We start from the raw sequence: 15502 nt of genomic DNA, 5'->3' as shown, positions 1-15502 counted from the left end.
GGCCCAACCGACTAGAGCTGGTCCCCAGGCGATTCTGACCTAGTGTCCACCCTGGGTTGACCCCTCCTGTCTAACCTGACGACGTCTGCAGCATACATTTGGAGGACTCCCGTGACTGTGAAAGAACTGGGCAAAGATTCCAGACACCCAAAAGTACCCCCGCACCTGAAGCCTCCTGGCCTTGGGGAATCCGACCAACGGTCCAGCAGGCTGCCCTCCTCCTTGTCCAGCCTGTGGTTTTCTGGAACCAACCTCCTGGACCTAGCCTGCAGCATCTTTGTGACCCCCAGGTTTCTCCTTTTGGAAAGCATTAGGAGCCCGACGTTGAGTTTGCACTATGCACCCAGACGCCTGTAGTGAAATATGTGTTTTTGTCCACTGACTTTGTGTTGCACCACCTTGCACCCAGATTAGTTGTCCAGTGTTCACCAGTTGCAGATTACATTTTGTATTAAGTTTAGCTGCCTATTGACTTTATCGTAGCATTAGACACTGCCATGTTAAAGGCTGCACGTTGTAAACTGTGCTTGTTTTCGTATTCTTTCTCACCAAAGAGCTAGGACATATTATGGAGGAGGTAGGCAGCCAGCACGATAAGAATGTACCAGACTGATGTTTTTTAGTGCAAGTAGGGAACAGTTTGGCCTTGAGAGACGATTTGGGAAACTGGCCAGTGCCAACCTGTTTATTTCAACTCTGACCTACATTAGCCAGCATGTTTGAATATTTCTTTTTTGTGGGAGTTTGTTTTTTCCAGAAATCCCTTCTCTGATTCTTTAAGACATAAAAAGACGGCCCTGCTCAGTAGCGGTGAAATTTCCAAGACCTCCGTCAGGATTAGACGTCAAATGCCCAACACTTGTCCCATGAGGGTGGATATCTCTTTTTTGCAGTTGAACGGGGTCATCTTCTTGCTGGCATGAGAAAGATAAAGAGCTTGGCAGGCCTTACAGTGATGATTTCTTATTCGCTTTGCAATTATAATAGAATGTAACTACATATATTTGCTGTGTACATTGCAGTTGAGAATCATTTTGGTATATTTTCCTTTCATTGCTGTGACTATTTTTAAACGTGTGCTTTTAACATGCTAACCTCCTTTTTAGGAACCTCGTGGTGAAATAATAATAAATGTCTTCTTTGAACTGAGAAGTGCACTCCAGAAATCTTTTTCAGCTTGGTGATTAGTGAAGGCAAAACGCTGCCCATATACCGCTAAGGGTATGTGTTTGGTGCTGACCTTTGCCCCCTCCTCCCCCGGTGTTTACCAAAATCCCCAGGCCTGCCCTCCGAAGACACAGGTACTTACCTGCAAGCAGGCCTGATTCCGAGTGCCTCCAATCTCAATGGGACTCCATTTTAAATCCTGCATCATCTTTGACCTCTGCACCCGGCCGGCCCCATGATGCTGGTGGTGGGTGTTTAGGGTTAACTTGAACCCCAAACTGTGGACATCGTAACCCCTGAAGACTGGAACTGCAAGTGTTGTACTTACCTCAAAACTGTCCTAACTTTTCTTCCCCACCAGAACTGTTTCTGGGGGGGAAGAATAACAGATATTTGCCATATTCTTGAAAACTACTGAACCTGCCAAATTGAAACAAAGTGGTGTTGGTATATATGTTTGATACTTGCTTACAAATGCACTTACCTGCAAATTGAATCTTGTGGTTATAGAGATAAAGTAAGAAAATATATTTTTGCTATATAAAAACAATTGGCCTGGAGTTGGGTCATTCAGTGTGTGCTTCATTTATTGCCTGTGTGTGTACAATAAATGCTTTCCACTACCTTCTGATAGGCCTAATTGCTCGACCACACTACCAGAAAAGAGAACATTAGTATTATTTACTTTAGCCTCTGTTAAGCCTCTGGGGAACCCCTAGACTCTGTGCACACTATGGCCCTCATTACAACATTGGCGGTAAATCCCGCTTACCGCCGTGCAGAAGACCGCCAACACACCGCCGCGGCCGCGGAATCCCGCCACAGCTATTACGACCCACAGCTCAGAATCCACCAAAATCTAGACACCCACACAAGTCTACCACACCAAAGGTCAGTGATAAACTGGCGATAACAAAACCTCCACCGTCACGCCAACAGGAATACGTCCACACTATCACGACCCACGAATCCACGCAGCAGTCTTTCAACCGCGGTATTCCATTGGCGGTACACACCGCCGTGCTCAAAATACACTCACATTTACAAAACACAACCACACTGAACAATTCCAAATACACACACCTGATTCACATACACACACCCCTCCCACACACTCAATACAATATAAAACACAAACCCACATTACCCACAAACCCTTACAACAAACAATTTGGAAGAAGCAGAGAGACAGCAAAGCAAAGCAAAGCCCACACCAGCATACAGAGGCACACAACACCATCACTCATATACATCCATGCAAAAAACAACACACCCCCCTAAACATCACCCCACACATCACCCCACACACCACCTCACACATCACTCACACCACCCCATGGCACCGCAAAGACACCCCAGGTTTTCTGAGGAGGAGCTCAGGGTCATGGTGGAGGAAATCATCCGGGTAGCCAAGAACACAGGATGACATCAGGAAGAGGTGGAACGACCTACGGGGGAAGGTGCGTTCCGTGGTCTCAAGACACCACACTGCGGTTCAGATGACTGGCGGCGGACCCCCACCTCCTCCCCCACAACTAACAACATGGGAGGAGCAGGTCTTGGTTATACTGAATCCTGAGGGCCTCGCAGGAGTAGCTGGAGGAATGGACACTGGTAAGTCAAATCTTTCCCTACTTCATCCCACACCCTACCTGCATGCTATCACATACCCCCACCCTCGCCCTCACCCCAATCACTCCAACTCCTCTCATATGTCCCACTATCACAACCGACACATCCCAACACCAAGCCCTGCATGCAACAACAAAGCATGGACACCCATCACCAATGCATGTCCACTACAGATACCCATACAGACCCCTAAACAATTATCACACAAGGTCCTACACAAGAATGTAAGCACTGGGGTACAGGGTCACTTACCCATTGCACACCATGGCACACACAGATGCAATAATCATGCCTTTACACCCCTGCAGGACCCCTACCCAATGTCACCGGACAGGAGGTTCCAGACATGTCCACTCCCCCCACAGAGGAGGCCCACAGTGATGACAGCAGCTCTGTCCAACTGGATCTAGATGACAAGCCCGGCCCATCTGGGACCTCGGGACAGTCGGTTACCCTCACACAGTCACAGGCCACTACAGAGCCTCCCCCCTCAGGAAACACCAGCACAGCACCCACACCTCTGTCCCCAGGACACGTCAAGCAGCAGTGTGTCCACCATTACAGGGAACCCAGGCTAACCCACTACCCCAAGAACAGCAGGGACCTGGGGGCAGTGGCAGTGGGCACACGGTTCAGGGGCCCAGGAAAACCGGGGAACTGGGAGGTCTGCTGTGCGACAGGGGGAGGACAGGCCCAGGGAACCCATTCTCCACAAGGCCCTCTCCAACATCATGGGAGCGTACCATCATTCCCAGGAGACAATGGCAACTGTACTGGCCAAGTTTCAGGAGACCCAGCGGCTGCAGGAGGAACAATATTTGGGGTTCAGGGAGGAACTCAAGTCCATCAACACCACCCAGGGCACCATTGTAGGGGTGCTGAAGGACCTCGTGAACACCAGGAAGGACACTGTGGCACAACAAGGGGCCCCTGACACTAGCCTGGACGATGAACTGCCCACCACCTCCGCCGGCGCTAGTCAACAGGAGGCACCGCCACAGGACCATGACACAAGCACCCCACCCCCTACAGATGGAGAACCACCCCACAAGCGGTCCCTGAGATCCAGGACAAAGACAAAGAACAATGCCAAGACCCCTGCCAAGAAATGAGACCACCCTGAATGTCATCCTTCTGTCCCACTTTGTCACCCTGTCCATCCTTAAACTGCCCTAGCTCCACTTCCTATGCCCCTTTGGACAATGCACCTGTGAGACAAATAACTGGACTCTGCCATGGACATTCCTCCACCATCACCCCTGCCCATTTTACAACCCCCTCCACTATTTAGCACTTAAATAAACACCCTTGAATCACAAACCAATCTGGAGTCAGTCTGTGCTTTCACAAATGTGTATTTGCAATAACTGAGGGAAATAGCAATGTCCATTGTATTGTCAACATACCTATGTCACATAGCTCTAGTTCATGAGGTAACATAGCAGAGGTCACACAGTGGGACCCACATCTGTCAAATCGAAAGGGAAAGTGACAAATTAGGGTCCATACACTGGGTGAATGTGACAGACAGATGATAGGTCGAACAATTTTATCAGATGTAGGAGGCAGTGATGTCTTCTTACCTGTGTCTCACTGGAAGTATTGCTGGATCACGGTGTTTCTGTTGTCTAAGTCCTCTTCTTCTGCCTCCTCTTCTTCACTGTCCACAGGCTTCACAGCTGCCACAAGACCTCCTTCTGGACCATCCTCCTGCAGAAAAGGCACATGTCGTCGCAAAGCCAAGTTGTGCAGCATACAGTAAGCCACAATGATCTGGCGCACCTTCTTTGGTGAGTAGTATAGGGAACCATCTGTCATATGGAGGCACCGGAACCTGGCCTTCAGGAGGCTGAAGGTCTTCTCTATAACCCTCCTAGTTCGCCCATGTGCCTCATTGTAGCGTTCCTCTGCCCTTGTCCTGGGATTCCTCACTGGGGTCAGTAGCCATAACAGGTTGGGGTAGTCAGAGTCACCTGCAAATGGTGAGGGGCAACTGTTAGACACACACTAACCATTAGGGACAACCCCAGACCCAGACAACTATTCACACTGTATAAGGTCCTTGTCCTCACCTAATAGCCACACACGGTGCCTCTGGAGTTGCCCCATCACATAAGGGATGCTGCTATTCCTCAGAATGTAAGCGTCATGCACTGAGCCAGGAAATTTGGCATTCACATGGGAGATGTACTGGTCGGCCAAAGACACCATCTGCACATTCTTCGAATGGTAGCTCTTCCTGTTTCTGTACACCTGTTCACTCCTGCGGGGGGTACCAAGGCCACAAGTGTCCCATCAATGGCACCCATGATGTTGGGGATATGTCCCAGGGCATGGAAGTCACCTTTCACTGTAGGCAAATCCTCCACCTGAGGGAAAACGATGTAGCTGCGCATGTGTTTCAGCAGGGCAGACAACACTCTGGACAACACGTTTGAGAACATAGGCTGGGATATCCCTGATGCTATGGCCACTGTTGTTTGAAAAGACCCACTTGCCAGGAAATGGAGTACTGACAGGTCCTGCACAAGAGGGGGGATTCCTGTGTGATGGCGGATAGCTGACATCAGGTCTGGCTCCAACTGGGCACACAGTTCATGGATTGTGGCACCATCAAGTCTGTAGGTGACAATTACATGTCGCTCTTCCATTGTCGACAGGTCCACCATTGGTCTGTACACCGGAGGATGCCGCCATCTCATCACCTGCCCCAGCGGACGTGCTCTATGGATGAGAACAGCGAGCAGAGGGTCAGCCAACACTGAGGTACTAAAACAACAACTTGATTGCACACATTTGTCAATCCGCTATGTGCCTGTCTTAGTGTGTATGCAAGGCCTAGATATGTGTGACGCGTTTAAAAATAATGCCATGTGGCCCCCTGAAATGGCGGCTGCCTGACCTGTAATGTGGGACAAGGGGATCTAAGGTAAATGCGCTGGCGTTGTACACCGTTGCGGTAGGTGGTCGAAGACCGCGGCGCAATCCTGCATTGGTTAACATTGGACCCTATGGGTCGCAGGAGCCAATGACGATGTACGCCGGCGGTGATGGTACGCACAGCCGTGGACGTGACCGCCATTTTCTCTCAGTTCACTCACTTGATACCTGATCTTCAACAGGAGAGGACCTACACTGCAAGTGCTGCTGTGACCTCAGTCTGGAAGCGACAATGGCTCATGTGTCTGGGGAAAGGGGCCCTGCCTTCAAATCGGAGGAGCTGGATAAACTAGTGGATGGGCCTCCCCCAGTACACGCTACTCTGCGGTCCTCCAAACAGGTGAGTACACTGTGAGCATGCTGTATGGGCAATGCCTATTTGGAGTGGTGTGGATGGGAGATAGGGGGGTGGGATGAGGCGTGCATGATCCGACGGTGAGTGTATGTGCGTCAGGGCAAGGGTGGGAACGTGGGCCAATGACTGTGACGGTCCGGACGATTAATGTTGTACATTTTCCCCTGTACTATTCCTGTAGGTCAGCGCCCACCAGAAGAAGGATATTTGGCGTGCCATCGCCAAGGACGTCTGGGCCCTGGGGGTCCACCACAGAAGGAGCACCCACTGCCGTAAAAGATGGGCGGACATTCGCCGCTGGAGTAAGAAGACGGCGGAGGCCCAGCTGGGGATGGCCTCCCAATGTGGGAGGGGTGCCTGTCGCACCATGACCCCCCTGATGTTCCGGATCCTGGCGGTGGCGTATCCGGAGTTGGATGGGCGCTTGAGGGCATCACAGCAGCCACAAGGGGGTGAGTACAGTCACATCCATCTGACTCTGCGTGCATTGGAGGTGTCTGGGTGTGGTAGGTGGGATGTGGGTTCCCCTAGGCTAGGGCGAGCCTTGTAGGCAAGGACCCTTTGTGAGGCAGGCTACGTGGCACCCCAACCCCACCAGTAGTAAGAGCCATCTACACCTTGTCAGGCTCCTGTGACTTCCATGTGTGCAGCAATCGGGCATAGGCCATGTACCCCATGTCCCTGTGAGGAATTAGGGAACTCTAAGTGCATGGCATTGTGCAGAGGGCTGCTGTGTCTGTAGTGTCCACCAACGGTAGCGGTATTGCATGTACTGAACATGTCTTTCTACTTTTCCCCCCTTTTTGTGGTCTCCCTGTTCTTGTGTGCATTAGCATCATCAGGCGGAGGAGCTGTGCCACCGGAGCAGGAGGGAGCTGCATCCCACATGGCCCTGGAGGGCGACACTACGGAGTCAGAATTCACCCGTGGGACGGAGGGAGAGGGGAGCTCCATGGCGGGCACTGGAGCAGAGACCAGCGATACCGACTCCTCCTCTGATGGGAGCTCCATGCAGTGGTGGCCCCCTCTGTGCCCCCCGCATCTACAGGTACAGCCGCCACCCCTCCTACCAGCACCGCCCTCCCAACAGCCCCTCAGTGTGTGCCCGTGGCCACTCACCCAGGAGGGTGGGCATCTCCTTTGCCCCAGGCACCTCAGCCCCTGCCCCAGTCAGCCCTGCTGCCCTCGGTGAGGAGGCCATTGACCTCCCGAGATCCCTCACTGTTGGGCAGTCTACCATTCTGAATGCCATCCAGGGTGAAGAGAGGCCGTTGCAACAGACAAATGCATACCTGGAGGGCATTCTTTCTGGCCAGGCAGCCCAACAGCGAGCATTTCAGACTCTGGCCTCAGCACTGATGGCAGCCATTGTCCCTGTGTCCAACCTCCCCCCTCCAACTTCCTCCACCCAGACCCAATCCCCAGTACCTCAGCTTATTCCAAGCACACCATCAGACCAGCATGCACACACCTCAACCCACAAAGGTAGCTCTGGCAAACATAAGCACCACACATCCCACAGGCACTCACACAGCATCATACCCATGCACACATACCAACATCCACTGCCTCCACTGTGTCCCCCTCCTCCAAGTCTCCCTCCTCCCTCCCTGTCACGTCTCCACTCACACCTACATGCACTACATCCTCAGTCACTACCTCCATTACCAGCACACCCATCACCACACACTGCTCATGTGCAATCACCACCCCCACTACCATTCACACATCCCGTGTCCTCTACCAGTGTGTCTGTGAGCCCTCCTCCCAAAGTACACAAACGCAGTCACACACGCACCCAACAGCTATCCACCTCACGACAGCCTCCAGCCCATGCACCTTCACCCAAAGTCAGCAAACGAACACCTCCTACAACCACTACCTCTTCCTCCACTCCCAAACCCCCTCCATCTACTCGTCCCAGTGTGTCTAAAAAAACTTTTCCTGTCAAACCTTGACCTCTTCCTTTCACCTCCCCCACCCCTTCCGTCCCCTACGGCCCGCCTTTCTAGGTCCCAACCCAGCACCTCAGCCACCACATCACCGGGCACAGTGGTGCCAGCAGTAACCGGATTCTGAAGTACGCCAAGCAGCAGGGCTGCCAGTGTCCCAAGGAGCGAGGCCAAGGACATTCCCCCACCTCCAAAACAGAAGAAGTTGCCCACATCCCGGAGGGAGAAGGCCAAAGCACCTGCCACTAAGGGCTCAGCCAGGACAACAGTTGGGAGTGGCAAGACAGCTGCGCCACCATCCAAGGTGGGGAAGGGCCTGAAAAAGAAAGGCAAGTCAACGTTGCCGCCAACGTGCACGGCGGACAAGACCGCCACCGGGACCACCACCACGGGCACTGCCGCCAGCACCCAAGATACTGAGCCCTTCACCTGCACCGCAGACATTGTGCCCTTCAGAAGCACCAAGGTCAGTGAGCCCACCACCAGCACTGCCGCTCATTACACCGCCGCCAGCACCAAGGTCAGTGAGCCCCCCACCAGCACCGCCACTCAGGACACTGCCGCCAGCACCAAGATCAGTGAGCCCCCACCAGCACCACCACTCAGGACACAGTCGCCAGCACAGAGGTCAGTGAGCCCCCTACCAGCACCGCTGCCCAATGAGCGCCACAAGCCTCGCCGCTACAGAGCTCGCCGCCAGCAGCCATGCCACATCCTGAGCCAGTGGCACCACCGTAGACATGGCTGCCATCCCCAGTGGTCATTCGTACGAGGCTGGTGGTCAGTTCCAGGGGCCTGGCCAGCTTGCATGTTGCACCACCGTCAGTGGAGTGTCACATCCACTACCTGTCCTTGGCAGGATGAAGCACTCTGGGCACAAAGCCCCCTCCAGAACCAGTGGAGTATCACATCCACTACCTCTGTCCTTGGCAGGATGAAGCACTCCGGGCACAAAGCCCCCTCCAGAACCAGTGGAGCAAGGCATCCACTACCTCTGTCCTTGGCAGGATGAAGCACTCTGGGAACAAAGCCCCCTCCAGAACCAGTGGAGTTTCACATCCACTGCCTCTCTCCTTGGCAGGATGAAGCACTCTGGGCACAAAGCCCCCTCCAGAACCAGTGGAGAAAGGCATCCACTACCTCTGTCCTTGGCAGGATGAAGCACTCTGGGCACAAAGCCCCCTCCAGAACCAGTGGAGTATCACATCCACTACCTCTGTCCTTGGCAGGATGAAGCGCTCTGGGCACAAAGCCCCCTCCAGAACCAGTGGAGACTGTTATCCACTTGAGAGACTGGGCTTTGCACACCCCAGGTTAAAGCAGTGGGCAAACCACCCACTGGAGGATAAAGCAGTGGGCAACCCACCCACTGGAGAGACTTGAGAGACTGTGGCTTTGCACTCCCCAGGATAAAGCAGTGGGCAAACCACCCACTGGAAAGACTTGAGAGACTGTGGCTTTGCACTCCCCAGGATAAAGCAGTGGGCAAACCACCCACTGGAAAGACTTGAGAGACTGTGGCTTTGCACTGCCCAGGATAAAGCAGTGGGCAAACCACCCACTGGAGAGACTTGAGAGACTGTGGCTTTGCACTCCCCAGGATACATCAATGGGCATGGAGCCCCCTCGTGGAGCCGGCTGAGGTGCCCCCCCCCCTTCCCTTCCCCCTGAGGTACCTGTGTTTTTTTCGATCTGATGCCCCTGCAGTGTTCTCTCCGTTTCGATCGGGTATCTTGTGTGGGCCTCGCCCATGCATTTTGGGCCCAGTGGTCCACAGACTATATTGGTGCAGTACCTGGACTTTAATTCTTGGTGTAAATATTTGTTTATAGTGTATATAAATGTTTGATTAATGGATTTTACATGATTACAATCATTCAACTCATTTCCTTTTGTCCTTGCGTTCTTCTGGGGGGGTTGGGGGGTGTAAATGTAATGTTTCAGCATATATTGGTGTGTGTGTTGTTGTGGGTAAGGGTGGGGGTGTTGCGTGCTGTGTGTGTCACTCTCTTTTCCCTCCCCCCTCCCCTGTGTCGTAGGTGCAGTACTCACCGTGGTCGCCGCCGCCGTCGGTCGTGCTCCTGGTAGAGGAGCAGGAAGACAATTGCAGGGAGTATTTGGAGTTCAGGCTCCATGGCGTCCTGGTTCCTCGTGGAATGTGTAGAGGTGAGTGTTTCCCCTTCCAAGTCCTGTTTCCGCCGTGTTTTTGTTTGCGTTGAATCCGCCCCGGAAAAGGTGGCGGGTTGGCCTGTCATAATAGTGTGGGCGGTACATTGCCTTCCGCCTGTCTGTTGGCGGTGACCGCCATGCTGTTTGTTTGTAACGCCGTGGCGGTCGGAGTGTTAAAGTGGCTGTCTATGTTGGCGGTTTCTGCCACAGTCATAATTCCATTTTTTTTACCGCCGGCCTGTTGCCGGTTTTACCGCCGCTTTACCACCGACCGCCAGGGTTGTAATGAGGGCCTATATCTCATTTTGATATAGTATATATAAAGCAAGCCTCCTACAAGTTGCAGATAACCCGAAGGGAACTTCTTAAGACTTTCAACACCACAAAGGACATGTTCAACGTGGTTAAGGAATGATGGTAATACAGCACCACTACGTACTTGACCTTATGACGGCAATGCAAGGAGGGGTGTGCAAGAAGATTGGACAGTGTGTATTACTTTCATTCCAGCAAATGATGCAGATAATAGAACTTTATCAGAAGCCATACAGCCACTGCATATTCTACAAAAGAAATAGTAGCTGAAGGAGGTGTCCCAGATAATTGGTTTAGTGGGTGGTTGTCATTACTGCTATTCTGGTTGTTGGGACTGTTGGGAGCTTTGATTCCATCTATTGTAGATTTATTATTAATATATTTTGTCATCCATTTCATCTTAGTATGTTGTAGCAGAGTAGGTGCTAAGGCGGGATGGATGTTTCTAATTAGGGCAGTAACACGTGTAACACATTCTTAGGGTAATGTGTACCATTTATTGCAGAATGTAGACCAAGGTTTAGGTTCGAAAGATGAAATATTAACTAGAGGGGGGATGTTACGGGAAATGTGGAATATGAAGGCAAAAATATAACACAAAAACAGACACTGGCAGGAAGTGCTACGCAGCTGTACGTAGTAAAAGAACTTTGCAGGCCCAAAGCTAATACTGATCGGAATAAGTGGAAAAGTTCACTTGAGGTCATAATGAAATAAGTAATTCAAAAGGGTTGCATTTAAAAGCCAATTTCAGTTTAGCAAGCATGAAGGTATTTACAGCTCTTCCCACACAGGCTCACTGACATGTACTTTGTGTTTCAAAATGGATTGTAGCCTGATTAGCCAATTAGTGCACGAAATCTAATAATTTCATACTACACAGAGGTCTTAGGTTTACAGTGATAAAGCACGCATGGTATTAAAACTAAATGTACTGCAAATATGTGTTCAAGAACGAAAAATGGTTAGTTTGCTGAGCATTGTTAAAGCCACAAATGAAGGTGTATAACATTAGTTCAGAGTTTAATGGTTACGGGGTCAGAGGTGTTCAGATGTTTTACTGTTTTAATGTATAACTGTCTAGTCAATTATTATTTAATGTTTTGCAATAAAGCATTGTGTGATTCTGTATAAAAGAGGCTGTCTGTGCTACAGTAAACTGAGATGGCTGCCTTCCTGTATGAGGGTCAATATCCCTGTCGCGACAGTAAAGGGCTGCCTTTACACTGCCAAAGAGAAATTTCTCTTTCTTTCCATGTTTTAAGTCTTGAATTACCCTGCAGCAATTTTTTTTATTCTGACAGAGTAATATGAGTAATTTTGTGTTACCCTTGTGATACAAAATTACGTAAAATTATGTGATTACACCTATTCATATAATAATTTGAAGCAAAAATGCCTACACAGGGCACAGAAACAGTTGGGGGCAGCTGCTGTTGTTCCTGTTCTATTGCATTTTGCGTTATTTATCTTACAGCAAACTGCACCCTATAGTCAATTTTGGACACAAGTGTGCAAATAAAACAGTGCTAAATGCAGAGTTATAGCCCTCCCCTAATCTTGCTCAATTCCATATAGCTATGCTGCAGCAATGTACATCCTATAGCCTGACCATTTAGAGGCTATGGTAGAAAATCAAGAAAAAATCACTGTACTCACAGTGCTTGAGGCCTTGTAAGAGGGTTGTAAAGCGCTAAACAAATGCCACTAAGTACCTTTGAAAGAAACTTCCTTTGACAACCTTGACAGATTGCAAGTAAAACTGAGATCAAACTGTGGCACGTTTCATACATAAATTACAAATTATCTTGACATATTAAAAGCCTATGCCCATCAGTCTCTGTATACATATTTTTTTCCATGCCTTTCACATCATCTTATTAAACTTTAGATATTTTCAGTACACTTTTTATGCCAGTGAATTGACTGGTACATTGACAGTCTTTTTTTTTTTAATATTGTCTGACATACCCAGCTCTCCAGTAGTGGTTTCGTTTGTCAAGTTCGACTAGAACCCCGAAAGTGTATACCATTTAAAAGGAAAACATTCTGAATAGAAAATGTGAGTGAATCACTTTTCATTTTGAATTATTAAAGACAGATTCAGAAGATACTGTTAGGGCAGAGCATCCATACGATATGAAGACTGAGACAGAGGATTTTTCCTAACTCTAAAGTTTTAATGCTTCTTGAGTTGAAATAAACTGGGTATTCTTTAACAAAACTCAAGTCAGCACTTTTCTGTGACCATAAAAGAGACAATGTCACTTCATCACAGCTTATATAAAACTTATATGCTATTTACAATTCTCGACACAGAAAAAAATCCCTATGATATGGTAGTGATTATTTGTGTGCACTGTAAGATTAGTAGAATCAAAAGCACGTTCAATGAGCTTGACAGTAATCATGAATTGTTTTAAGGTATCACTGTAGTACAAAGGTATAACCTGTAACTTCTGGCCGAGTGTTGCATCCCAGTCGCACCTCTGGCCAGAAACACTAACCAATTTAATTCAGCTCTGAACAAGAAGCATTACAATTTCACAGTTTGGAAAAATCCTTTCTCAATATTCAAGAATGCTCTTCTCTAGCAGAAACTGATCTTGAATTCAGTAAAGTTTGGAAGTGACTTTACAAGCTCAGAAGTTCAGCAAAGTCCACTTTTTGAGTTCCCTTCCACTTTCAGATTCACCTTTCATGTTACATTATGTAATACACCAGTTTAATTCAGGCTTTTGTGACTATTGCGTCAACTGGACATTTGGACTTTTCACTGTATGCTTTGGCATAGCCAGGAACACAAGCCCTGATTCATAAAGTGTATTTTCTCCTCTACATTGAAATTACTCAAGATTTAAGAGTACCTTATGCCCAAATTTGTGGAATGAGTCACAACCAGGGAAAACATATTTTGGGTATTAGATGCTCCTCATTATAGGCACGTACACAAGTGAGGGTTAACTGAACTCCCGTTCTGCTAAATGTGTAAACTTGGTCAAAACAGTGAATTAATGCAGGAATAAATCATTCACCAGACTCGAGGGCTGATTCTCAGGAGGCCCTGCCCCCATTGAACTTAACAAAGCTCGATTCAAAGGACACTTGGAGCACGCCATTCTACCTCTGCGTGTTTGCTTTCCAGAGTCTTTACTTAGAATATTTTGTACATTGTCATTGCATGTAATAAACGCGGTGTATCCTGTTTTTATTGGGTCATAATGAATATCTACAAAACGGCGGGATTCTTCTCCTTACCCATGAATATGAGACTATCCTATCGCGATCTAAGGTTTTAGAATAAAGAACAAACACCTGAATTGGCCTGGGTGCAAAAAGCCTTAGCTTTATGTACATACTTGGGTCCTTGCCTTGTGTGGCAGTGGAAGAGGAAGGGAGTGATGAGCGGCATGCCCAGGGGGGGCATGACCGCTTGCAGGAGTAGAGCAATGTCTCGTCGATCATCAGCCCCGTTCTGTCTCCTCCCGCGCCACCCTCCCTTAAGTCTCTCGCAGCCAGGGGCTCTTGGCCAAGGCCCCCACGTCGGGCCGGTCTTGCGGAGTGAACTGCAGTAGGTCTCCGATGAGAGCCCGGCATTTGGGCTCGACGGGCGGCGGGCCGCCCTCCTCCGGGGACGGGTAGATCACGCCCCGCTGCTGGATCTTGGGTAGCCGCCCGATGTTGGAGTCGTCGAAAGGCATGCAGCCAGTGACCATGACGTAGAGGATGACCCCCAGGCTCCAGATGTCGTACTTCTTAGGGTCATAGGGGATGCCCAGCAACACCTCGGGCGGCGCGTAGGCGGCCGAGCCGCAGTAGGTGGTGCACAGGTCCGGGTAGCCCTGCGATTTGCGCCCGAAGCCGAAGTCAGTGAGCTTGACCTGGTGGTCCTCTGTGAGCAGCACGTTCTCGCACTTGAGGTCGCGGTGCACCACGTGGTGCTCGTGCAGGTAGCGCACGGCGCTGATGATTTGCGCGAAGATTGCGCGGGCGCGCGCGTCGGCCAGGTGGCCGCTGCGCTGCACCAGCTGCAGCAGGTCGGTGCTGGCCAGCTCCATGATGATGTAGTGCTTGCCGTTGTTCACCTCGATGAACTCGAAGACGTGCACCACGTGCGGGTGGCGGATGCCGCGCAGGATGGCCAGCTCGCGCGGCAGGAACTTGTTGACGAAGTCGGAGGGCGCGCGCCTGCGGTCCAGCACCTTGATGGCCACGCTGCCCTTGTACTTCTTGGACGTGGCCACCTTCACCTTGGAGTAGGTGCCCTCCCCGATCGTGCGGCCCACCTTGTAGCCCAGGTCGGATAGGAGCGTGTCGGTGGCGGACATGGTCGTTGTCTAACCCATGGCGCGGGCAGAGGCATAGTGTGCAGAACAAGGGGGGCCAGAAGCGATCCCTCCCCCCGGCGCGGACACCCCCTCTGAGCCGCGCGGCCCGAGGCCGCGCCGACCCGCAGCCCTGTAACAATTTGTGCCCTTGTGAAGTGGTGGGCGCGTCACGGGGAGCAGTGACGGGGGGCGCGCAGTGGCCGCGGGGCTGGCTCGTTTGCAGCGGGGCTCTGTGGGCCCTCGTTCCAGGGCGTCTGTCCGCTTGTAAACCAGCGCCTCTGCACAGGGGAGAGTGAAGTCCGCGCACTGACGATGGAGCCGGCCCGTCGAGCCTTGCACACGTGCAGGACACGCGGCTGTGTCGAACGGGTGCCGGCGCAGGCCCGGGCATGGACTGCGCAGTTCGGACTGAACAGAAGCTCAGTTCTGATCGGGCCCTTAGCATTGCGCAGAAGCCATCTGATCTTTGAAAATGCGCAACTTGCAGCGCTGAGGGTGCGGGGTGTAACTTGCACAGTTTCAACGCCGTGGCACAGGCTTAGAACTGTACGCAATCTGCATGTCACTTTGGGACATATTCAGTGCAGATCGGAAGACGTAGTAACGTGCAACATGCGGGCCAAAAAGGAAAACACGTAGACTGC

The 15502-nt window shown here is 50.8% G+C and overlaps 1 protein-coding gene across 1 annotated transcript; it reads right to left on the bottom strand.

The window, feature by feature from the left end:
• Positions 1–11536: 11536 nt before the first annotated feature.
• TSSK6 (testis specific serine kinase 6) lies at positions 11537–14858 on the bottom strand. The gene has a single exon (XM_069215884.1). It carries the CDS (start codon positions 14856–14858, stop codon positions 14031–14033), a length of 828 nt encoding a protein of 275 aa, XP_069071985.1. The 3' UTR covers positions 11537–14030.
• Positions 14859–15502: the final 644 nt, after the last annotated feature.

This window comes from Pleurodeles waltl, chromosome 12, assembly GCF_031143425.1.
Source record: "Pleurodeles waltl isolate 20211129_DDA chromosome 12, aPleWal1.hap1.20221129, whole genome shotgun sequence".
NCBI classification, from domain to species: domain Eukaryota; kingdom Metazoa; phylum Chordata; class Amphibia; order Caudata; family Salamandridae; genus Pleurodeles; species Pleurodeles waltl.
The sequence above is the reverse complement of the archived record's forward strand: the minus strand, read 5'-3'. Positions and strand labels throughout refer to the sequence as shown.